General features: G+C 39.5%; 1 protein-coding gene across 2 annotated transcripts in view; it reads left to right on the top strand.

The window, feature by feature from the left end:
* Positions 1 to 25982, top strand: part of LOC132403121 (son of sevenless homolog 1) — a 216259-nt gene that overhangs the window by 165503 nt on the left and 24774 nt on the right. For both annotated transcript variants that reach the window (XM_059986419.1, XM_059986420.1), the window contains exons 11-17: positions 5550 to 5631; positions 7184 to 7306; positions 14672 to 14775; positions 14886 to 15108; positions 15630 to 15749; positions 16460 to 16622; positions 24925 to 25042. In XM_059986419.1, the coding sequence (XP_059842402.1) occupies positions 5550 to 5631; positions 7184 to 7306; positions 14672 to 14775; positions 14886 to 15108; positions 15630 to 15749; positions 16460 to 16622; positions 24925 to 25042 (933 nt within the window). The remainder of the gene's footprint in view (positions 1 to 5549; positions 5632 to 7183; positions 7307 to 14671; positions 14776 to 14885; positions 15109 to 15629; positions 15750 to 16459; positions 16623 to 24924; positions 25043 to 25982) is intronic.

Here is a 25982-nt window from a genome sequence, read left to right as displayed (position 1 = left end):
GTGCAGCCTGACTAGTGTCTTATAAAGCCTCAGCATTATCTCCTTGCTTTTATATTATATTCCCCTTGAAATAAATGCCAACATTACATTTGCCTTCTTTACCACAGACTCAACCTTCTGTGAGCCTTGGATGAGGACTCATAAGTCCCTTTGCACTGCTGATGTTTGATTCTTCTCCCCATTTAGATAATAGTTTGCACTATTGTTCCTTTTCACCAAAATGCATTATTGTACATTTCCCAACACTTTATCTATCTGTCACTTTTTTGCCCATTCTTCCAATTTGTCAAAATCCTGCTGCTTGCTTCCTGGACACTACCTACCCCTCCATCTATCTTCGCATCATCTGCAAACTTTGGCACAAAGCTATCAATTCCATTATCTAAATCATTGACAATGTGAAAAGTAACAGTCCCAGTACTGAACCCTGAGGAACACCACTAGTCACTGGCAGCCAACCAGAAAATAGCTCCTTTATTTCCACTCTCTGCCACCTGCTTGTCAGTCATTCTTCTATCCATGTAACGCCATATGATTTTATCTTGTTTAGCAGCCTCATGTGTGGCACCTTATCAAATGCCTTCTGAAAATTCAAGTAAATGGTATCTGCTACCTCTCCTTTGTCCATCCTGCTTATTTGAAGAACTCTAACAGATTTGTCAGGCAAGATTTCCCTTTAGGCTCCAAGTCCCCTGAAACCTCATCCTTAATAATGGACTCCAAAACATTTCCCAACCACTGAGGTTAGGCTAACAGGCCTATAATTTACTTTCTTTTGCCTTCCTCCCTTCTTAAAGAGTGGAGTGACATTTGCAATCTTCCATTCCTCTGGGACCATGCCAGAATCAAGTGATTCTTGAAATAACATGACCAATGCATCCGTTATCTTTTCAGCAGCCTCTCTCAGGACTCTGGGATGTAGTCCATCTGGCACAGGTGACTTATCCACCTTAAGACCTTTGAGTTTGCCTAGCACTTTTTACTTTGTAATAGCAATGGCACTCACTCCTGCTCCCTGACACTCATGGACCTCTGGCACACAGCTAGCGTCTTGCACAGTGAAGACTGATGCAAAGTACCCATAAGTTAATCTGCCATTTCTTTGTCCCCCATTGCTAACTCACCAGCATCATTTTCCAGTGGTCCAATGGTCCAATATCAACTCCCACCTCCCTTTTATTCTTTGTATAACTGCAAAAACCTAGTGTCTTGTTTTATATTATTATCTAGTTTGCCCTCATATTTTATCTTTAGCTTTTTCAGTTGCCGTTTGTTGAATTTTATAAGCTTCCCAATCATCCAACTCCCACTCACTTTTGCTACCTTATATGTCCTTTCCTTGGCTTTCATGCAGTCCTAGACTTCCCTTGTCAGCCACGGTTGCATACCTCTGCCATTTGAGAACAACTTCCTCTGTGGAACAGCGCAATTTTGTTTACAAAACAAATAAAGCATTGCATACTTGCAACAATGCATACGAATAAATACAGTTGCAAGAAAGGGTTGTGAACCCTTTGCAATTACCTTGTTTTCTGTATCACTCATAAAATGTGGTCTGATCTTCATTTAAGTCATAATAACAGATAATACAATCTGCCTAAACTAATAACACACAAACATTTGTACTTTTCACATCTTTATTGAGCACTTTGTTTAATTACTTACAGTCCAGGCTGGAAAAATTATGTGAATGTTGTATTTAATAACTGGTAGAACCTCCTTTAGCGGTGATAACATCCACCAAACATTTCCCTGTGGCTGCTGATCAGACTTGCCCAATGGAGAGGAGGAATTTTGGACCATTCCTCCATAAAAACTGTTTTAATTCATCAATATTTCCTGGATACTTTGCATGAACAGCCCTCTTCAAGTCAAGCTACAGCATCTCAATTGGGTTAAGGTCTGGACACTGTCTTGGCCATTCCAAAACACAAAGCAGCCTAAACCATGATGCCTCCGCCATGCTTCACAGTTGGGATGAGTTTTCGGTGTTGGTGTGCAGTACCCTTTTTCCTCCGAATATGTACAGTCGGCCCTCCTTATTCATGGGTTCCGCATGCGCAAATTCAACCAACTGCGGATCAGGAAAACCCGGAAGTTCTCTCTCCAGCACTTGTTGTTTGAGCATGTTTTTTTCTCTTGTCATTATTCCCTAAGCTGTACAGTATAACAACTATTTACATAGCATTTACATTGTATTAGGTATTATAAGTAATCTAGAGATGATTTAAAGAATATGGGAGGATGTGCATAGGTTACCGCAGATCGGGAATTGATAAAAAATAACGGAAGTTCTCTAAGTTGGAACAGGTACATCCGGTATTATTTAGCGTCAGTTAATCAAACGTTTGTCTTAGTATATAGTATGTATTTTACCTTTCTATACGTATAAAACACTTAAGAAATTTATGTATTCCAATAATTAAACTACTGCATTGCTTAGTAATAATTGTAGCTTTCATCAGGTAGGGCCTTTCACATGCTTCATTATTCTCACTTTATCCTTTAAAATTGTTCTGATCGTTGACTTACTGTAGTCTAATGCTTTTCCAATGACCGATGGCGTTTCACCTCTTTCTGATCACTTTATTATTCCCACTTTATTTTCAATCGTGATTGTTTTCCGTCAATGGAACAGAAACTGCGGGCGGTGGGTCCCTAGTTCCACTGGGTCCTAAAGTCCACCGCACTGAGACAGGTTAAATAAGCTCTGGTGCTCCACCGGTCCTAAAGTCCACCAATTTGAGCATCCGTGTTTTTTGGTATCCGCGGGGGGAGGTCCCAGAGTCAATCCCCCGCAGATAAGGAGGGCGGACTGTAGTAGAGGTATGCATTTCTGCCAGAAAGATCAACTTTTGTCTCATCTGTCCATAGGACGTTGTCTTAGAAGCATTGTGGAGCATCCAGGTGGTTTTGCAAACTTGAGACGTGCAGCAATGTTGTTTTAGGAGAGCAGTGGTTTCCTTTGTGATTTCCTTCCATGAACACCATTCTTGTTCAGTATTTTTCTTGTAGTGGACACATGAACAGAGACTTTAGCAAGTTCAAGAGATTTCTGCAGGTCTTCTGTTGTTACCTGTGGTGAACTACATATACCTGTCTGCACACGCCCCCCCCCCCACCCCCCCCCCCCCCCGCTGACTGCTCCTGTGGCTCCTCCCACAGACCCCGGTATAAAGGTGATTGGAGGCACAGCCCCTTCCTCAGTCTCCAGGATGTTGTGTGATGGTCACTTGCTGCTTGTGCTTTCTTCCAGCCAATAAAAGCCCTACCTTAACTCACGTCTCAGAGTTATTAATGGTGCATCAATACCCTTGATTTTTTTCACCTCCTTTATAATTTGCACATTGTGATCTTTGTAGGATGCCCATTCCTAGGTAGAGTAGCAACAGTACTGAGTTGTCTCCATTTGTAGACAATTCCTCTTACTGTGGACTGATGAACACTCAGGTCTTTAGAAATGCTTTTCCAGTTTCATGCCTCTCTACAATCCTTCTTCTAAGGTCCTCTGGAAGTTGTTTTGATCGAGGCATGGTACACAGAAACAAGTCTTTCTTGAGAAGAGCAGACTCTGTCAGTAACCTAATTTTGTGTGTCTTTTTTTTAAGGCAGGTCACCTCTCTAACCCACACCTCTAATCTCATCTCATTGATTGGAACGCCTGACTCCAAATAGTTTTTGTAGAAGGCGTTACCCCAGAGGTTCACCTATCTTACTGAACCTAGGCTGTGATTGTTTAAATGGTGTACTTAGTATTGATGAGAAATGCAATTGTTTGTGTGTTAATAGTTTAGGCAGATTGTGTTTGCCTATTGTTGTGACTTAGATGAAGATCAGACCACATTTTATAAATAATTAATGCAGAAAACCAGGTAATTACAAAGTGTTCACAAACTTTTTCTTGCAGCTCTGTATGTACAAAGTCCTCATCTATCTTGCACCACCTCCTCCCAGTATTATTTTTTCTCTTTTTCCTGCTAGGCTACGGTAGTGCACGTTTAAAATTCAGTCATTCAAAGAATAGTCTATCAAGCACACTTCTCTGGACGTTTGAATGGTTCCAGCACCATATTCATTTTGAGCCAACCATGTGGACACATGGTGCAGATGTCAACTGCATAAGATGCCACATTTGGCATGTGCAAATCAGAATTGCCCATTGGGGATTTCTGGCACCTTGATTGGAGTTCTGCAGGTGGCATTAAAACAGTTTAAAAGGTAAACTGACATGTTTATGAAAACATATATCTGCTGTTTTGATTTGCAGAGCTCGCTGGGTGATTCGGTAGTTTCTGGTGCCGCTAGGTCAAACTACCATAGACACAAGACCTGATCCAAGATGTCCACTGTGCTGTCATTTTACAAATCAGACGTCCACTTTGTGTTGTTGCTGCAGGAGGTCAGGCAGGCCGGCAGCCCTGAAATCTTAAAGGTAGGCGTTAAGCAGCAGTGGCATCTTGTGAGGTAAAGGCACATAAACAAGGAAAAAAGAAAGTGACAAAAGATTTGCTTGAAGAATCCCAAAATGACATATGGCATTTCTCAACATCTTTTAGACATTTACACGTGAGCAGACTGCGCAATTAATCTGTACATTTTCTAAATTTGATTATCATTTTTGGAAAATACGTGACAAGCTAACTGAAAAATTGACAGTTCTCCATTTGAAGGAATAGTCACTCAACTATTCAGGTGGATCTTAGTATGTTTAGAGAAGGCAGGTTTAATGAATTGTGTATTGGTGTATTGTCTTTAGGAAAAGTAGGCAGGTAGTGTTACAAAGATGAATTGAAAAGCTGAAAGGATGTAAGATGCTTGTTCAAAAGGTTTTTAAGTACATAAGTTGGAATAAGAATATCCTGAAGGTACTAAAAGGAGGAAAAAGTTTTCCCCTATGGCTTTGTTTGTTTTTGTTAATTGTCTGTTATATAGAACAGAACAAATAAACTGTAGGAGTGTTGGGCTAATAGTATTTACATGGCAATAGTTTCACAAAATATATTCTGCTTTGTAAATGTATAAGAAGTGCTATTGGCTTTGATGCTCTTGTTTATTTTAAATTGTGGTGCTGGCTCTGCTTAAATTGATAGCAATTTGGTAATAAGTATATCTTCCGTACTTCAACTGAAGAAATGTGAAATGTTTAGTTAGTTTTACATTCTTCTATTTTTCACCATGCTTTCCCATCTCTAAAATATTAAGTGAATACCATACACAGTATTTATGATTCACTTGCTCATCGGAAAAACAGAATGCTATGTACTATTCTGATATTTAATATTTGCACTGGTATTGTAAAGCAGACACCTTAAATGGCATAAGGAATAAAATGCACAAGAAAATAGATAAAAACATATTATGAACTCAGTGGTAAATGGTCAATGTTTTACTTTTTGAAATTAACGGATCTTTTGAGGCATTAAATAGTAGAAATAATAAACAAATATTTTGTAGTGGGCTTTTTGATGTCACAATTCTTTTGTTTTCAAAAAAAATTTGCAAAAGTTACATTAAAGGCGCCATGTTCAAAATATTTTCTATTTTTCTAGATCCAAACTTCGTTAGGACATTCCTCACAACATATCGTTCTTTCTGCAAGCCTCGGGAGTTGCTTGGTCTTTTAATTGAAAGGTAGGTTACTGAATGATCTTATGCTGCAATTTGTTATCTGAATGTTGAGGAATAGTAAAAGAAACATAGCTGCACAAAACCAGGAACTTAATAAAATTGAAGTTTTTTTAAATTGAATTGTTAGCTTATATAAATTATGCATAAGTATTGTTAGCTTCAAATCTTGTATCCCCAGAAGAAAACTGGCAAATTAGAAGCTGGGGAAAGAGAACTATTGCTAATGTTTGTTGGTTCCTAAATATTTTGGATTGTAGAGCATTGCTGTATTTGCTGGTATTAGTGTAAAGGCCAGTTTATTTTCCATAAGCTGACTCTAAAGTGCTTTCTTTATTTAGATATGTAGTTGTATCTAAGCTTTAGGCCAAAGTTTAGACAGATGCCACTTTCACTGCATTTAGAATGCTTTGTACTGTCTGGATTGCAGACAGTTATGGATCAGGAAATCTCTTCTACAACAGTGACTTTTGGTCGGCCTTGGAGGTAGCCAATATACACAGTCATGTAAGGATTTCAGGTGATGTGAAACTGCTGTCAGTCTCTTCATATCTTATTCAGTCCCATCTCTTTTATTCCTGATGTTGGTGTGTGTTACACCCTTCCTGTTCTGTTTAGCACACATTTTTTCTAGTGTATGTCTCCATAATCTGTTTCTGTTAATTTGTTTCATTTTCATTCAGACTATTCCTTTCCGTTTGTTTCTGTGATAGTTGTACCAATTTTCTGTTGTATAGAGCAGAGCAAATCTTTGGCAGGGTGCAAGCAGCATCACAGAGGATAGTAATTGGGAGAGTGACCAGGAGAATCCAGAGAAAATGGGAAGTGGGTAAAAAAAAACACCTGCCACGTGTGAGATATGCTAAATAATGTTTTTGTATTTGTCTATTGAATGAGACTGGGTTCTAGAATAGAGTAATATGGGTGGTGTGGAAAATTTGCCTTGAACAGGAGGGGGAATTATTGTGATAGATGGAGACATTTCATTATGTGAATTAAAAATATATTTTGAACTATTTGTATATTATTGTGTAATTCAGCATTTCTGGTTTTCTGGCTACACAAACGGAGGCTGAGGAACATTGGTGGTTTGAACTTGGCAGAATTTTGCAGAATTAGAAAATCTTCTGATAATAATGACTGCGATAAATAATATAAATCAAGTTAAAGTTAAACTACAGCAGAAAATAATGAGAAAGGAATAGAAGACAAGATGAAGTAAGATCAGACAAGCCTTATGCAGAACAAAGATGGTTGGTCTTAATGACCTATTTCTGTACTATAAAAGTATAAAAATTCAAGAAGCTTGTATTCTTTCATTCACAAGTGTAGATGGAGACAACACAATTGGTAATGAGAAAGAAAGCTGATGAATGTGAATGCAGTACTGATGTGCGTAATGTTTGCAAGAGACAAATGAAGTGGTGAAATTTAGTTTTATTTATGTTTAGCTTATAATTTTACTCTGTTTATCACTTGGGTAAGGTATTAAATGAATTATAACATACTTTGGATGGACACATTTTGATTTTGTGTTGTATACTGCACTTAATGTCAGATTTGAGATTCCAGAGCCGGAGCCCACTGAAGCCGATCGAAAAGCTTTGGAGCACGGTGACCAACCTCTTAGTGCAGAACTGAAACGGTTTAGGAAAGAATATGTTCAACCTGTGCAGCTTAGGTAAGTAGCATTTTGTAATACTACAAAAAAATTGGTATTCGAAGTGACATCTAAATTGATAATCTCCACAAGGTGCGAGGTTGCAGTAAGAGTTTCTACTTCTGTATTCAACTCTCTCATTTAAAAAAAGATAAATTCACCATTTGACTTGCTCATTGTTTAACCTGCATGTTGCTGTTTAATGACTTGTTTGTAAATATATGTAGGTCTCCGAACATGAACATTATACAGTCTCTAACCATTTCACAAGGGCTCCCAACTTTTCTATGGTGTGCATAATTTCATATTTTTCATTTATATTCCACTTGTTTTATTTGAGCCCATTCATCTACTTTATCCATATCCTCGAAGCCTATTTCCATCTTCTGCTATACTCACAATCCTCTCTAGTCTGGTATAATCAGAAAACTTGAAAATATTAAATTTGATTTCTTTACCACATTGTTGATACAGATTGTGACTACTCGTAGCATAACAACCATATATTGCCTCAGTAGTCACATCCTGCAACCTAAAAACAATCAGGTAGGGAACTCTGTAGTTAGGGGGTCAGAGCGGTGATTCTGTGGATACAGGAAGGATGCACGGATGGTAGTTTGCATTCCAGGTGCCAGGGTCCGGGATGTTTCTGATTGCGTCCACAATATCCAGAAGTGGGAAGGAGAGCAGCAAGAGGTTGTGGTACATATTTGTACCAGAGACATAGATTATGAAAAGGGAGGAGGTCATGAAAGCAGACTACAGGGAGTTAGGAAGGAAGTTGAGAAACAGGACCTCAAAGGTAGTAATCTCGGGATTACTGCCACATAACAGTGAGTATAGGAATAGAATGAAGTGGAGGATAATTGCGTGGCTGAGGGATTGGAGCAGGGGGCAGGGATTCAGATTTCTGGATCACTGGGACCTCTTTTGGAGCAGGTGTGACCCGTTTAAAAAAAAAAGGACGGGTTGCACTTGAATCCGAGGGGACCAATATTCTGGCAGGGAAGTTTGTTAAGGCTATTGGAGAAGAGTTTAAATTAGAATTGCTGGAGGGTGGGAACCAAACTGAGGAGACGAGTCACAAATCAAGAAAGCTTGTAGACAGTGTGAGAGGGAGGATAGGCAGATGATAGAGAAGGGATACACTCAGACTGATGGTTTGAGATATGTATATTTTAGTGCAAGGAGTGTCATGAACAAGGCAGATAAGCTTAGAGCATGGATCAGTACTTGGAGCTATAATATTGTGGCCATTGCAGAGACTTGGATGGCTCGGGTAGGAATGGCTACTTAAGAGTGCCAGGCTTTAGATGTTTCCGAAAGGACGGGGGGGGGGCAAAAGAGTTGAGGGCGTGGCACTGCTGATCAGAGATAGTGTCACGGCTGCAGAAATGGAGGAAGTCATGGACAGATTGTCTACCGAGTCTCTATGGGAGAAAGTTAGAAACAGGAAGGGATCAATAACTCTACTGGGTGTTTTTTATAGACCACCCACTAGTAACAGTGACATCGAGGAGCAGATATGGAGACAGATTCTGGAACGGTGCAATAATAACAGGGTTGTTGTGATGGGAGATGTTAATTTCCCTAATACTGATTGGCATCTCCCTAGAGCAAGGGACTTAGATGGGATAGAGTTTGTTAGGTGTGTTCAGAAAGGTTTCCTGACATGATATGTAGATAAGCCTACAAGAGGCGAGGCTGTACTTGATCTGGTATTGCGAAATGGTGTCAGATCTCTCACTGGGAGAGTATTTTGGAGATGGTCATCATAATTCTATTCCCTTTACCATAGCATTGGAAAGGGATAGGAACAAACAAGTTAGGAAATCACTTAATTAGAGTAAGGGGAAATATCAAGGTATCAAACACGAATTTGGAAGCATAAATTGGGAACAGATGTTCTCAGGGAAATGTACAGCAGAAATGTGGCAAATGTTCAGGGGATATTTGTGTGGCGTTCTGCATAGGTACATTCCAATGAGACGGAAAGAATGGTGGGGTACAGGAACCATGATGTACAAAGACTGTGAAAATCTTGCAAGCAGAACAGAAAAGCTTATGAAAATTCAAAAAAACTAGGTAATGATAGAAATCTAGAAGATTATAAGGCTAGCAGGAAGGAGTTTCAGAATGAAATTAGGAGAGCCAGAAGGGGCCATGAGAAGGCCTTGGCCAACAGGATTAAGGAAAACCCCAAGGCATTCTACAAGTATATGAAGAGCAAGAGGATAAGACATAAGAGAATAGAACCGATTAAATGTGACAGTGTATGGACCTGGAGGAGGTAGCAGAGGTACTTAATGAATACTTTGCTTCAGTATTCACCAAGGAAAAGGACCTTGGCGATTGTAAGGATGACTTACAGTAGATTGAAAAGCTTGAACATACCGGACGAGATATACCCCAGGCTACTGTGGGAGGTGAGGGAGGAGATTGCTGAGCCTTTGGCAATGATCATTGCATCATCAATGGGGACAGGAGAGGTTCCGAAGGATTGGAGGGTTGCAGATGTTGTTCCCTTATTCAAGAAAGGGAGTAGAGATAGCCCAGGAAATTATAGACCAGTGAGTTTTACTTCAGTGGTTGTTAAATTGATGGCATAATATGATTAGGAATAGTCAGCATGACTTTGTCAAAGGCCTTATGAACCTGATTGAATTTTTTGAGAATGTGACTAAACACACTGATGAAGGTAGAGCAGTAGATGTAGTGTATATGGATTTCATTTAGGCATTACTCCATGCAAGGGTTATTGAGAAAGTAAGGAGGCATGGGATTCAAGGGGACCTTACCTTGTGGATCCAGAATTGGCTTGACCACAGAAGGCAAAGAGTGGTTGTAGACAGGTCATATTCTGTATAGAGGTTGATGACCAGTGGTGTGCCTCAGGGATCTGTTCTGGGACCCCTTCTCTTTGTAATTTTTATAAATGACCTGAATGAGGAAGTGGAGGGATGGGTTAGTAAATTTGCTGATGACACAAAGGTTGGGTGTGTTGTGGATAGTGTGGAGGGCTGTCAGAGGTTACATTGGGACATTGGAAAGATGCAAAACTAGGCTGAGAAGTGGCAGATGGCATTCAACCTCGACAACTGTGTGGTGGTTCATTTTGGTAGGTCAAATGTGATGGCAGAATATAGTATTAATGTTAAGACTCTTGGCAGTGTGGAGGATCAGAGGATCTTGGTCCATAAGACAAGTCCATAAGACACTCAAAGCTCCATAAGTCCATAAGACACTCAAAGCTGCTGTGCAGTTTGACTGTGTGGTTAAGAAGGCATATGGTGTATTGGCCTTCATCAACCATGGGATTGAGTTTAATAGCTGAGAAGTAATGTTGCAGCTGTATAAGACCCTGGTCAGACCCCACTTGGAGTACTTTGCTTAGTTCTGGTCACCTCAGTACAGGAAGGATGTGGAAACCATAGAAAGGGTGCAGAGGAGATTTACAAGGATGTTGCCTGGATTGGGGAGCCTGCCTTATGAAAACAGGTTGAGTGAACTTGACTTTTTCTCCTTGGAAGGATGGAGGATGAGAGGTGACCTGATAAGAGTTGTATATGATGATGAGAGGCATTGATCGTCTGGATAGTCAGAGGTTTTTTCCCAGGGCTGAAATGACTAACATGAGAGGGCACAGTTTTAAAGTGCTTGGAAGTAGGTACAGAGAAGATGTCAGGGGTATGTTTTTTATGCAGAGAGTGGTGAGTGCGTGGAATGGGCTGCTGGAGATGGTGGTGGAGGCGGATACAATAGGATCTTTTAAGAGACTCCTGGATAGGTACATGGAGCTTAGAAAAATAAAGGACTATGGGTAACCCGAAGTAATTTCTGAAGTAAGTATATGTTTGGCACAGCATTTTGGGCCTGAGGGCCTGTATCCTGCTGTTGGTTTGCTATGTTCAAAGGTCCAATTTAATGTCAGAGAAATGTATACAATATACATCCTGAAATGCTTTTCCTTCACAGATATCCATGAAAACAGAGAAGTGCCCCAAAGAATGAATGACAGTTAAGCTTGAAAACTCCAAAGTCCCCCCCCACCCGCACGCAGCAATTTCCCCTCCTCCCCAGCAAAGAGAAAAGCGCACCCACTACCGAGCATAGGCGTGAGCTAGGCAATAGCAGTTACTCAAAGGCTATCTCATTTCATCCGGCATTCAACAAACCACATGTTCTCTCTGTCCCTAATAAGGATGAGGGAGGTGTCCCCCTTTTCACAACAAGCAGGAGACATAACAACAACCCCCTAGTTTACGATGTTAAGTGTCCGTTTCATCACTTTTTATGAGCTCTGTGCCTGAAGATTGCAAAGATCTCAAGTCATCAGCCCCACAGCAAAGATTTTCCAGCTTCCCCGACAACACACGAGTCTCCAGCCTTGACACAGAGGCTCGATCCGCCCGTCTCCAGAGCTCCAAGATCTCAGGCTTGCAAATACAAGCGAGACTCTCAAGCTGACCAGCAACAGCCGGTCCTGAAACCCTGAGAACGGGTCCCATTCCCACAAAGAACCAAAGTCTGCGTGTAACTCCAGGCCAGGGTCTTCAAAAGAACCCTTAAAGGGAAAAATAGAGATATTAAGGATGGAAATAGAGCTGTTTCCTAAGATGCAAGTAAAGAAGTCACTGGTTAGCGCTACCTTAACTCCCACTCCAACTTCCTTTTTTTTTATGTTTCTAATCTGTTTAATCCCATTTTTTATATCTATATAATTCTTAATCCACCTCAGTATATTAGCTCACAAATCCTGGTGTTATAACCATCTTGATTATATTCTAAACATATTTACCATATTGATCAGGGTCTTATTGAAAGCACCCTGAAAACATGTCCACTGGTTCCCTTTATCCTGATCACATTTTCAAAGAATTCTAATAGTCATATATGATTTCCTTTTTAGAAATCCACACTAACTACTTAATCCTATTATTATTTTGTAAGTGTTATGTTACTCCATCATTCATTATAGAAGCCAGCATTTTCCTGATCTCTAACCTTAGGTGAACTTTAGATCATTCTCCAATTTTTTTCTCCTTTCTTAAAAAAGGAGGTTACCTAATTCATAGAAACAATTCCAGAATCTGTAGATATTTGGAGTTGATCTGAGCGTCCATCATGTATAAAGCCATCTCTTTCTAAACTCTGGCATGTTTCTTTAGAATTATTGGCTTTCAGGCTTACCAACTTCTCTACTCTATATTTTTGCCTAATAATTAATTCCTTCAGTTCCTCATTTCTCCCATTATAAATCCTGTTGTCTCTGCACGAAACTCACATTTGTCCCTGTTAGTCTTTGCAGATTATTTGAAAAATTGATTTGCAGCTATAGTTGTCAAAGATGGTTTTTATCACCATGAATTAAACTTCAAATTTTCTCTTGGAGATATTGAATTAATATCTGTACTTTTGGTTTGAACAAGATTTGCTCATTTTTGCAAATGGTTTAATGCAGATCTAGTTCATTAGTGGAAATTAATGATGTCCATGTTTCAGGTTGATTTATCACTGTGAATATCTCAGTTGCAATCAATGGAACTGGTTTTATAGCTGTCCCACTGGATTGACTGCTCACAGTTCAAAATTTATTGCTTCAACATTGAAAGGCTAAAAATATTTGTGGAGCATTACTTGTGTATATTGTGTCTGGTGGGGACAGCCATTTTGTGATTTAAAAAAAATTAAATTGCTTTCAATTCTTTGGCATGCACATTATCTTATCACAGATGTCCCAACTGATCAGATTTTGTACCAGTTTTCAGAAGCTTGAGTTTGCCAGAATTTCAAAGGCAACACGAGTGAATCTGCAGATGCTGGAAATGAATAAAAACACAAAATGCTGGCAGAACTCAGCGGGCCAGACAGCATCTATGAGAGGAGGTAGTAACGACTTTTCGGGCCGATGAAGGAGTTCTGCCAGCATTTTGTGTTGCCAGAATTTCATGTTGTTTCTTTATTTGTGGCATTAGTAAGCAATGTTTAATTTCTGGTCGTCTTGAAGTAATTTCACAGAGAACTTGATGGAACTTATGAGATCAATAGAATTGATGAGTTTGCTTTTAAAATGTTAGAACTTGGAACTACACTCTGTGGCCACTTTATTAGGTATAGTTGTACACCTGCTTATTAATGCAAATATCTAATCTGCCTATTATGTGGCAGCAACTCAGTGCATAAATGCATGCAGACATGGTCAAGAGGTTTAATTGTTGTTCAGATCAAACATCATAATTAGGAAGAACTATGATCGAAGTGACTATGACCGTGGAATGATTATTGTTGGCAGACAGGGTGGTTTGCCTATCTCAGAAGCTATTGATCTCCTGGGATTTTCACACTGAACAGACTTGAGTTTACAGAGAATGGTGCAAAAAAACATTGAATGAGCAGTAGATGTGTGGGTGAAAATGGTCCAAGGTGACAGTAACCACACATTTACAACAGTGGTGTGCAAAAGAGCATCTCTGAGTGCTCACCACATTGAACCTTAAAGTGGATAGACTCTAGCAGCAGAAAACTACTAACATACACCCAGTGGCTACTTTTTTTAGGTACCTCATACACCTAATAACGTGGCTCCAGAGTGTACTTAGAACTTCTTTATAGGCAATAAAACTAATTTTTTTTTGAAATGAGCTCCATATAACCATATAACAATTACAGCACAGAAACAGGCCATCTCGGCCCTTCTAGTCCGTGCCGAACGCTTACTCTCACCTAGTCCCACTGACCTGCACTCAGCCTATAACCCTCCATTCCTTTCCTGTCCATATACCTATCCAATTTTTTTTAAATGACAATATTGAACCAGCCTCTACCACTTCTACTGGAAGCTCGTTCCAGACAGCTGCCACTCTCTGAGTAAAAAAGATCCCCCTCGTGTTACTCCTAAACTTTTGCCCCGTAACTCTCAACTCATGTCCTCTTGTTTGAATCTCCCCTCCTCTCAATAGAAAAAGCCTATCCATGTCAACTCTATCTATCCCCCTCATAATTTTAAATACCTCTATCAAGTCCCCACTCAACCTTCTACACTCCAAAGAATAAAGACCTAACTTATTGAACCTTTCTCTGTAACTTAGGTGCTGAAACAAAGGTAACATTCTAGTAAATCTCCTCTGTACTCTCTCCTTGCAACATTGTGTTGCCATGTTACATATAAAAGTTTTAGAATCTATTAAAGATGAAAGTATTATGAGTCAACATCCTTTCCTACACAAACTTATCTTGCTTTACAAATTATGCTAATTTTTGTGTAGTTGGGTGGAATACTGTGGAATAATTAAATTTATTTTAGTCAATTGAACAATGAGAGGCATTAATGAGAGGAGTTGCTAAAACTGCAAAACTTATTTTCTGATTTTTATTGCATTCTTTAAGAGTTCTGAACGTTTGTCGTCACTGGGTGGAACATCATTTCTATGACTTTGAAAGAGATGTAGAGTTGTTGCGTCGTCTAGAAGAATTCATTGGGACAGTTAGAGGTGAGTGCCCTAAAGTTACCAAGCATCTTCAACTTGAAAATATTTGCAAATAAAAAGTCATTTTGATAATAAAGGATAATTATAGGAACCCTCTCATGTTTGTGATGCAGGTAAAGCCATGAAGAAATGGGTTGAATCTATCAGTAAAATTATTCAGAGGAAAAAACAAGCACAAGCAAATGGACCATCACATGCTATTACATTTCAAAGTTCACCCCCGTCTATTGAATGGCACATAACTAAAGTTGATCAGACTGAAGCATTTGACTTGTTGACTTTGCATCCAATAGAGATTGCAAGGCAGCTAACATTATTAGAATCAGATCTTTACAGGTAACAAGTTTTCTAATGCTGCTATTGAATATGCCTAATTTCAGAGTTAGAATCACACTATTACAGTAAATAAGCAACATTAGATTTTACTAAGATTTTAAGACAAGGTGAGTTCAGCTGTATGGCTGAACCTTCAAAATAGTAATTTTATGTTTTGCTGAAAAGCTTGTTACAAAATGAAATAGAGGACACTTAATGAAATATTGATAATTCAAGTCGGTCCAGAAGAACTTGTAAATGCTTAAAATTGTTTCAGTAATGTTTTTCGGATTATATACGTGAGATGAATTCAAGGGCAGAATGCACTGGTGTTATCTGCTTTGCTCCACTGTTTCGGTTTAATAGAGCTTTAAAGTGAAAAACCAACTCTTCTTTGGACAAAATACAAAATTGTTATGTAAATAACTAATAATGCTGTAAATTGATGAATTTACACATAGCATTTGTCATGTGAAATGCTGAAGTTTGAACTTTATTATTACTTGGTTTTAATGATGTGGTTGTATGAATATGGATTTTAGAGCTGTTCAGCCATCAGAACTAGTAGGAAGTGTGTGGACGAAGGATGACAAAGAAATAAACTCTTCAAACCTCTTGAAGATGATACGGCATACGACCAATCTCACTTTATGGTTTGAAAAGTAAGGCATTTACATGTTTGATTACAGTCTGATAAAGTGGCAATGCGTGCAACAAGGTTCAATGCTAGAATATTTGTTAGTGATCGGCTAATACAAGCATTTTGGGCTAACACTTGGATTCAGTACGTGGTATATTATTTTGCAATGATTAAAATTATGATTAATTTTTTTATTTATACATAATAGAGTTTTAGTTAATTTATTATTTACCTCCTTTGTAAATCAAATTGCCATCAGTGCTGACTTTCCACAGATTCAAAGCTGTGTCTTAAAACCATTGGTTGTATTTGTGGTAGGTCCTCTGCAATGCACTAGCTGAGGTTCATTCACTATCTAAAGCCATGCCACCATACTCTAAGGTTTAGAGAACCGGTAGACTTCTCACTAATGATGCAGGTGAACACCGAACTGGGTGGTAGGGGTCTGAGCACAATAATCTAGCCTATATTTAGGTAACATTTTCTCTGAAGACATTTTGAGGGATTTGGATGCAGGTTGCAACGGGAATCTACTTTTGAAAACTTTAATAGCTTTGTTGATTTCCAAAAGTTAATTATCAGTGACGTGCAGAAACGAATATAATTTCTCGTCTTTTGGTAACACTGTTAAATTTAATTAAGTTTTCTAAGTTTTGAATATATGAATCAATTTGTTTATTTCTTGTTGGAATAAACTTTGTCTTAAGTTTATAATTTTTTTTAAACATTCAGATGCATAGTAGAAACTGAAAATTTGGAGGAAAGAATTGCAGTGGTCAGTCGCATAATTGAGATCCTGCAGGTTTTCCAGGAGCTAAACAATTTTAATGGTGTGCTGGAAGTGGTTAGTGCCATGAATTCATCTCCTGTTTATCGACTAGATCACACATTTGAGGTATGTAATCCAGTCAAAGTTGTAATGTAATATGTAGAATTATGTGAAAAGAAAAGACTATACTGGATAAATGGGGTACCATCATAATCATGTGAACTTGTGATTAATTCCTGCATTACTTAATCCAGTGTTTTGTAATATGTGACTGAATGTGTAAAAGAGGAGAATGTGAATGACCATTTTCTTTTCGATTATCACTGCAACATAGCTCTCTTATAGAAACTGTTTCCCTTGATTTCTTTTGTGGAAGAAAGGTATTCTTATCCAGCTTCAAATATTAAATACAATAATTGAAGTATTATTTGTGGGGTAAACTTCATTAAAAAGTACTTTCTGGGTATGAACTTTTTAATAGGTATGCATGGTGCAATTAGTGAGTAGGATTCTATTCACAGAAAATAGAATTTTATAGTGAGGAGTAACAATTGGTCACTTTAAGTATAAGTCATTGGTATTCTGTCGTTAAATGTGCAATTTTTTAAGGACTCCTACAATGTACATTTGAAATAGGAGCGGGAGAAACTTCCTCAACATCTGAGCTGCTCCGCCTTTCAATTAAATTTCTAACCTGATTTAAATCTCAGATTTTCATTCCTTCCTACACAATTAACCTTTTAATCCCCGAGTTATCAAGAATCTGTCCAACTTTTCCTTAAAATTAATCAGAGTGCTTCCTCAACAAGTTCTGTGATGGAAGATGAATCTCTTTCAGTGAAAGTTTCCTCTCTCATTCATGGAACATATTGATCATAAATTAAACTTCTTTGTGTGTTATTCAAATATTGAGAAACTGGTTTGATTCAGTCACTTACTACAAAACATTGGATTAAGTAATGCGAGAAGTAATTCACAAGTTCACATGATTATGATGGTATCCCATTCTGCTTCTTAAGCTGCTACTTGCACCATGTTGGCTACTCATTAAATTTTGCAGCTCCCAATGTATTGCCTTGGGACTTCTGCAGGTTGTAGGAAATAATGTCTCACCTTGACTTATCCTAATCCTAACTACTTATGATGTTAGTTATTGGACATTTACAATACACGCTGCATCCGCAAAGCAAACAGCATTATGAAGGACCCCACGCACCCCTCATACAAACTCTTCTCCCTCCTGCCGTCTGGAAAACGGCGCCGAAGCATTCGGGCTCTCACGACCAGACTATGTAACATTTTCTTCCTCTAAGCTATCAGACTCCTCAATACCCAGAGCCTGGACTGACACCTTACTGCCCTTTTGTCCTGTTTATTATTTATTGTAATGCCTGCACTGTTTTGTGCACTTTATACAGTCCTGCGTAGGTCTGTAGTCTAGTGTAGTTGTTTATTTTTCTCTGTGTTGTTTTTTACATAGTTCAGTCTAGTTTTTGTACTGTGTCATGTAACACCATGGTCCTGAAAAACGTTGACTCATTTTTACTATGTACTGTACATTGCAGTTATGGTCGAAATGACAATAAAAGTGACTTGACTATTTTGCTGCCACCAAATATTTTGAGATATATGGAAGCAGTTGAGGATAAAAGTAATTTTGAAAGTTTATTTTAAAACATTAAACTTTTGTGATTAATTATAAGCAAATGTACTGTAAAATATAAGTAAAATAAAATAACTTAAACAAATAAAATTACATTATTACATAAAGATACAGATGGAAGTTAATGGGTGAGCATGCATTACAGTTTAAGCTTTGGTGGCATTGGAGAGCAGTGACTATTTGTTTGCATCTCCAAAAGAAATCATCAAATATTCCTGTTTAGGACTACTTCAACTGAAATCTGTAGTTATAACCATAGGTATGTCAGTAAGCAATGTTTTAAGACATTTAAAAAAGCAGTCTATCCACAAAATTGGTAAACTCTGGACTGTAGAGTATCCACATACCAAGTGCAGTTTCCTTATAAGAAAACACTGCCAAGGTGATGGGCAGCAGGTAAAACTGAATCACAGGGTCCAGAGGGTTGCCACTTCCTCAGATCCTCTGGAGAATAAAATTGAAAGCCTCAGTACAAGACTGTAGTACCTCAAGGACTGCTGTTAACTTTGCTTCACAGAGATGTGGCTCACCCCCCAGCATTCCAGACACGAACCTTCACCTTCCAGCACATGGATTAGAGAGTAGCACCAGGTAAAGGCAGAAGCAGCAACACTTGCTTCATGATTTAATCATCGTGTTGCATGGATCTGGCTATTCTGTCTCAGTCCTGCTACCACAACCTGGAACATTTACCAGGCAATTGTCATCCATTCTATCTGTCGAAGGAATTTTCTGCCATCATCCTGGCCAGTGTTAGGTTAGTGCTGGAGCAGCTGATCACCGTGATCGGTAGTCATGAGACAGCACACCTTGATCCTTTCCTGATCATTGTGGAGACTTAAAATAGGCCAGCTTGAGGGGGTAGCTGACCAACCACCACCAGTCTATCATCTGTGGAATCAGAGGAGTCAGCACACTTTGACCTCTGTTATACTACCATCAAGATCGCCTACCATGCCATCCCACGCCTGCACTTTGGCAAGTCCAATCATCTAGTCTATTTCTACTCCCATTATACAGAGACTGAGGACCACAGGACCAGTAGTGAGGACCTCAAAGGTATGGTCAAGCGAGGCAGAGGTGCTATGTTAGAGTTTGCAGACCGTTACTTCCTACAATGCAAAACCTAGCGTCATAAATGGCTGTGATGCGTCACTCCCCACCTTTTGTGCATACTGTACTTTGAATCGGAGAATAAAGCTATAGCCATGCAAATCCCTGCAGCATCTTTCAGGAGGGTGAGCCCTCGCGAAGATCAGGCACCGATGGTGTAACTGGTACCTGTGCTCAAGAAGATCAGGGTGAACTGCCTCAAGAGCTATGGCCCAGTACCATTCATATCTACTGACGCAAAGTGCTTTGAGAGATTAGTCATGGTTGAAATTAACTCCTACCCAAGGAAAGACTTGGACCTGTGTCACAATAGTGTCATAGAGAAATACAACACAGAAACAGGTCCTTTGACCCATCTAGTCCATGCCAAAACCATTTAAACTGCCTACTCCCAATGACCTGCACTTGCACAATAACTCTCCATATCCCTACTATCCATGTACCAATCCAAGCTTCTCTTAAACATTTAAATCGAGCTCACAAAGACCACTTTTGCTGTTAGCTTATTCCACACTTTCACAACCCTCTGAGTGAAGAAGTTTCCCCGCATGTTCCCCTTAAACTTTTCACCTTTCATCCTTAAACAATGACCTCTAGTTGTAGCCCCAACCAACCTCAGTAGAAAAGGCCTGCTACCCTATCTATACCGCTCATAATTTTGTATACCTCTATCAAATCTCCTCTTGGTCCACACTTGTCATTATCATTTCTGATACCATTCCCCAATTTAGAATCTCAACCCACAAACCAGACCTATCTCTTTATATATTTACTTTGAAACTAATGGCATTATGTTCCCTGGAAGCAAAGTGTTCCCTACACAAACTTCTGTAACTTGCCCAGTCTTATTCCCTAATAGTAGATGCAGTATCACACACTCTCTCATAGGGACATCTAAGGAATTTTTCCTGAACACACTTAACAAACTCTATTTCATCAAGTCCTTTTACTGAATAGGATTCTTAGTCAGTGTGTGGAAAGTTAAAATTGCTTACTATATAACCTTATGTTTCTTGTAACAGCCTGCAATCTCTTTACAAATTTTTTTCCTCCAAATCCTGAGGACTGTTGGGTGGTCTGTAATATAGCCCTATTAACGTGGTCATACCTTTCTTATTTCTCAGTTCAACCTATAACACCTCACTAGTTGAGTTCTCTAGTTTGTCCTGATGGAGCACTGCTGTGATGTTTCCCCGATTAGTAATCCACCCCTCCTCCTTTAATCCCTCCCACTGTCACGTCTAAAACAACGAAACACGGGAATACTGAGCTGCCGGTCCTTCCTCTCCTGCAACCAAGTCTTAGTAATGGCTACAACGTCATAATTCCAGGTGTTGATCCATGCCCCAAGCTCATCCGCCTTTCCTCCAATACTTCTTACATTGAAATATATGCAGCTCAGGACACTAGTCCTATGTTCAACCTTTTGATTCCTGACTTTGAGGTCTTATCAAAATCTGCCTCCATAACCTCTCTACTAACTGTTCTGGCACTCTGATTCCATCTCCCTGCAATTCTAGTTTAAACCCCGTCATGCAGTAGTTAACATGCCTTTCCACTAGGAAATAGATCAACAGTGGATGCAATCTCTTGAATCTGGATGAGTATCCCACAGCTGTTACCGACTTTGTTAAAACCTGTCTGGATGAGTATGTGTCTTACGAAAACCTGCTGTACATTCCTAAACCAAAAGCTGTGGAGTTTCGTCATCTGCTGAAGGCAAAATCTGTGGCATTTAAATCTGGTGACCCAGCTCTGTATAAGAAAACCAGGTATGACTTGTGGAGGGCTATTTCAAAAGCTAAGAAACAATTCCGAGTGAGGTTGGAGGCAACATCAGATGCATGTCAACTCTGGCAAGGTTTGCGAGACATTACTTCCTACAAAGCGAAACCCAATAGCATGAATGGCAGTGGTGCTTCTCTACCAGATGAGCTCAACGTCTTTTATGCCCAGTTTGAAAGAGAAAATAAAACTACAGTTGTGAAGATTCTCGCTGCACCCGGTGGCCCTGTGATCTCTGTCTCAGAGGCCAGTGTCAGGCTATCTTTCAGAAGGGTAAACCCTCACAAGATGGCAGGCCCTGCTTAGGCCCTGAAAACTTCTGCCGACCAATTGGCAGGTGTGTTCAAGGACATTTTCAGCCTCTCATTGCTACAATAGAAGTTCCCACCTACTTCAAGAGAGCACCAGTGCTCAGGAAGAGCAGGGTGAGCTACCTTAGTTACTATTGTCCGGTACCAATCACATCTATGATGATGAAATGCTTTGAGAGGTTGGTCATGGCTAGAATCATCTGCTGCCTCACTAAAGACCTAGACCCATTGCAATTTGCCTATCACCACAATCAGTCTACATCAAATGCAATCTCAATGGTTCTTCACGCAGCCTTGGATCACCTGGACAATACAAACACCTATGTCAGGATGCTGTTCATTGACTATTGCTCAGTGTTCAACACCATCATTCCTACAGTTTTGATCAAAAAGCTACAGAACCTGGTCCTCTGTTCCTCCCTCTGCAACTGGATCCTCTCTGAAGATCAACACTGGTGCACCTCAGGGATGTGTGCTTAGCCCACTGCTCTATTCTCTACACCCATTACTGTGTAGCTAGGCATCACTGAAATAGCATCTATGAATTTGCTGATGATTGTTGGTAGAATTTCAGATGGTGACAAAAGGCCATACAGGAGCAAGATTGTGGTGAACTACATATACCTGTCTGGACACATCCCTCTGCTGACTGCTCCTGTGGCTCCTCCCACAGACCCCTGTATAAAGGCGATTGGAGGCACTGCTCCTCCCTCAGTCTCCAGGATGTGGTGGTCTCATTTGCTGCTAATAAAAGCCTATTGTTCACCTCCCGTCTCCGAGAGTTATTGATGGTGCATCAGAGATATACCAGTTAGTTGAATGGTGTCACAGCAACAACCTTGCACTCAATGTCTGTAAGACCAAAGAGCTGATTTTGGACTTCAGAAAATGTAGGATGAGGGAACATGAACCAATCCTCATAGAGGGATCAGAAGTGGAGTGAGTAAGCACCTCCAATTTTCTGGGTGTCAAGATCGCTCAGGATCTAACCTGGTCCCAGCATATCAATGCAGCTACAAGGAAGTGAAGATATCAACTATACTTCATTAGGAGTTGGAGGAGATTTGGTTTGTCATCTCAAACTTCTACAGATATACTACGGAGAGTATTTTGACAGGCTGCATCACGGTCTGGTATGGGGGGTGGGGGGCTAATGCATGGGATTAAAAGAAGTTACAGAAAGTTGTAAAATTAGCCATTTCCATCATGGGTACTGGTCTCCATAGTTTCCAAGACATCTTCAAGGAGTGGTGCCTCAGAAAGGTGGTGTCCATCATTAAGGACTGTCATCATCCGGGACATGCCCCTTGTCATTGTTACCATTGGGAAGGAGGTACAGAAGTCTGAAGGCACATGCTTAGCGATTCAGAAACAGCTTCTTCCCCTCTGCCATTGGATTCCTAAATTGCATAAGCACTACCTCACCTGTTTTAATTATTTCTGTTTTTGAACTATTTTTAGTTTAATTATTTAATGTACATATATTTACTGCAGTTTATTTTTTGTATATAATCATGTATTGTACTGCTACGTTAAGTTAACAAATTTCATGACGTATGCCGGTGATATTAAACCTGATTCTGATTCATTGGCTCTCTGCTCGGCGTTGGACCACCTGGACAATAGCAATACCTATGTCAGGCTGCTGTTATTAATTACAGTTCAGCATTCAATGCCATCACCCTCTCGGTACTGATCAAAACCATTAAAACCCAGGCCTTTGTACTTTCCTCTGCACCTGGATCCTTGACTTTGTCTTTGGGAGTCCACAGTCAGTGTGGGTCATAGAAAGTCATCACAGCTGCGCCTCAAATATACGTGCCTACTGCTCTACCTTTTCTTCATGCATGACTGTGTGGCTAGGCACAGTGCAAACGGCATCTATAAATTCGCTGATGATACAACTGTTGTCGACAGAATCTTAGATGGTGTTAAGGCTTACAGGAGTGAGATAGATCAGCTGGTTGAGTGGTTTCACAACCACAACCTTGCACTCATCGTCGGTAGGACCAAGGAACTGATTGCGAACTTCAGGAAGGGAATTCAGCCCAGAGTGTCGTGAATTTGTGAAATTTATTACCACAGGCAGCTTTGGAGGGCGGGTCTTTGGGAGTTTTTAAGGCAGACCTTGATAAGTTTTTGCTTGGACATGGCATCAAAGGTTATGAAGAGAAGACTGGGGAGTGCAGCTGAGGAGGGGGTATAAAGGATCTGCCATGATTAAATGGTGGAACAGGCTCGATGGGCCAGATGGCCTAATTCTGCTCCCGTGTCTTATGGTCATGTGGAAATCGATGGAACACACACCAGTCCTCATCAAGGGTTCAGCAGTGGGAAGAGTGTGCATTTTCAAGTTCCTAGGTGTCTACACCTCTGAAGATCTATTTTGGAACCAACATATCGATGCAGTTACAAAGAAGGCATGGTTCTGGCTATATTTCATTAGAAGTTTGAGGAGATATGGTATGTCACCAAAGACTCTAGCAAATTTCAACAGAGAGGAAAGCACTCTGACTGGTTGCATCACCATCTAGTATGGAGGGGGGGGACCTCATCATTAATTCATCATTAAGGTCCCTTACCATCCAAGACATGCCCTCTTTTCATTATTTCCATCAGGGAGGAGGTACAGGAGTCTGCTCATAAAACACTCAAATGTTTTATGAGCAGCTTTTTTGCCTCTGGTATCAGATCTCTGAACAGCCCATGAACATTACCTAACTACTTATGCGCTACTGAGATAAATAGATTATAGATATAGGTATACACACACACACATTTTTGTGTGTGTGTGTCTTATTGTATATTTTATATGTTGCATTGTACTGCTGCCACAAAACAACAAATTTCAAGACAAATATTAGTGATAATAAATCTGGTGCTGATCCTCAAAATTTGGGCTTGAAGCCAACAGATGTTAAGTTATATTATCTGTGCTGGGGACTTGGACAGTGTACTAGGAATTTTGCTTAAAAACTACCTTGTGCAGCATTTTGTAATGGGAACCATCACTGGCAGTGACATTAAAATGATGCATTAAATCAAGCATGAAGCTAAGAGCTGTTTCTAACCATTTATAAAATGTTATTATGCCATCATGACTTATGCCCCAAATTGTCACTGGACTTAAGGTAAAAGGAGATGGTGGAAATAATTAAGAACTGCAATGAAAAACCACTTTTATTTACCTGTGGGAAAAGATAAAAGTAATTAGTTTTCTATTTGCTAAACAAAATAAATTTAAGAAAGGGGAGAATTTTTGAATGCAAAGTGATTACATTTGGAATCAAAATGTATTTTGTCCAATCAAAAATCCACAAATTAGCAATAATTTGGGAAATACCTTCATACTTGGTCGTCGACGTTTTCCATGTACAGTAATGCGGTACAGCAACTACTAAGTTCATTTATTCAAAAGACAACTAGGTTGAGTCCAAATTTAATCTAGACTAAATTAATATATTTGGGTATGCAAATATACAATGTGCATGTTGGAAGTTGGTTGAACCAAAAGGAATTCCTCAATCCTGATTGCTCTGTTTGTTTGGTTTCATAGCAAATACCAAGTCGGCAAAAGAAAATTTTGGAGGAAGCTCATGAATTGAGTGAAGATCACTATAAAAAGTATTTGGCCAAACTCAGATCCATTAACCCTCCATGTGTGCCTTTCTTTGGTAGGCTGTGATTTTTTTTATTCCTTGATGTACTATATATATTATAGGTATTTGTATTTTTGTTTAGTAAACCACAGTAATGGGATGAGAAATTTCATATGAATTTGTTTATATTTTATCTGGAGAAACTCTTCCTCCTACATTGTCTTTTGTAAGTTAAAGTAATCTAATAAGGGCAAGCTGACTATTTTGAATTAGAGCTAGCTTTGGAGAGATGGCAGATTATTTCCAATGTAGGAACTATCTTTGGTGCAGCTCCCCTACAACTGCAGCAGTGCAAATTTGACCCTGACCTCTTGTGCTGTCTGTGTGAATTTTGCATATTCGCCCCTTAATTGCATAGGTTTCCATCTGCTGCAGTGGTGACCGTAGACATATGAGAAGAATTGTGCCATTTGGCCCATCAAGTTTACTGCCCCATTCAATCATGGCTCAACCCATTTCTCCTGCCTTCTTCCTATAACCATTGACACCCTTACAAATCAAGAACCTATTAACATCTGCTTTAAATATTATCCATTGATTTGACTTCCACAGCTGTCTGTGGCAATGAATTCCATGGATTTACCACCCTCTGAAATTTCTCAGCATCTCTGTTTCAAAGGAATGTCCTTCTATTCTGAGACTGTAGATTTTCCCACTGTTGGAAACATCCTCTCCGTGTCCACTCTGTTTGGGTCTTTCAATATTTGGTAGTTTTTTATGAGATCCCTCCTCATTCTTCAAAACTCCAAGGGGTACAGGCCCACAGCCATTGAATATTCCTCATATGCTAACCCTTTCATTCCTGAGATCAATCTTGTAAACCTTTTCTGGACCCTCTCCAATATCCTTTCTTAGATTTGGTGCCCAAAATGGTTCACCATGCTATTGGTATGGTACAACCAATGTCTTATAAAGCCTCAGCATTATATCCTTGCTTTTTTTATTTTGGTCTTCT

The sequence above is a fragment of the Hypanus sabinus genome, chromosome 12, assembly GCF_030144855.1.
Source record: "Hypanus sabinus isolate sHypSab1 chromosome 12, sHypSab1.hap1, whole genome shotgun sequence".
NCBI classification, from domain to species: Eukaryota; Metazoa; Chordata; class Chondrichthyes; order Myliobatiformes; family Dasyatidae; genus Hypanus; species Hypanus sabinus.
The sequence above is the reverse complement of the archived record's forward strand: the minus strand, read 5'-3'. Positions and strand labels throughout refer to the sequence as shown.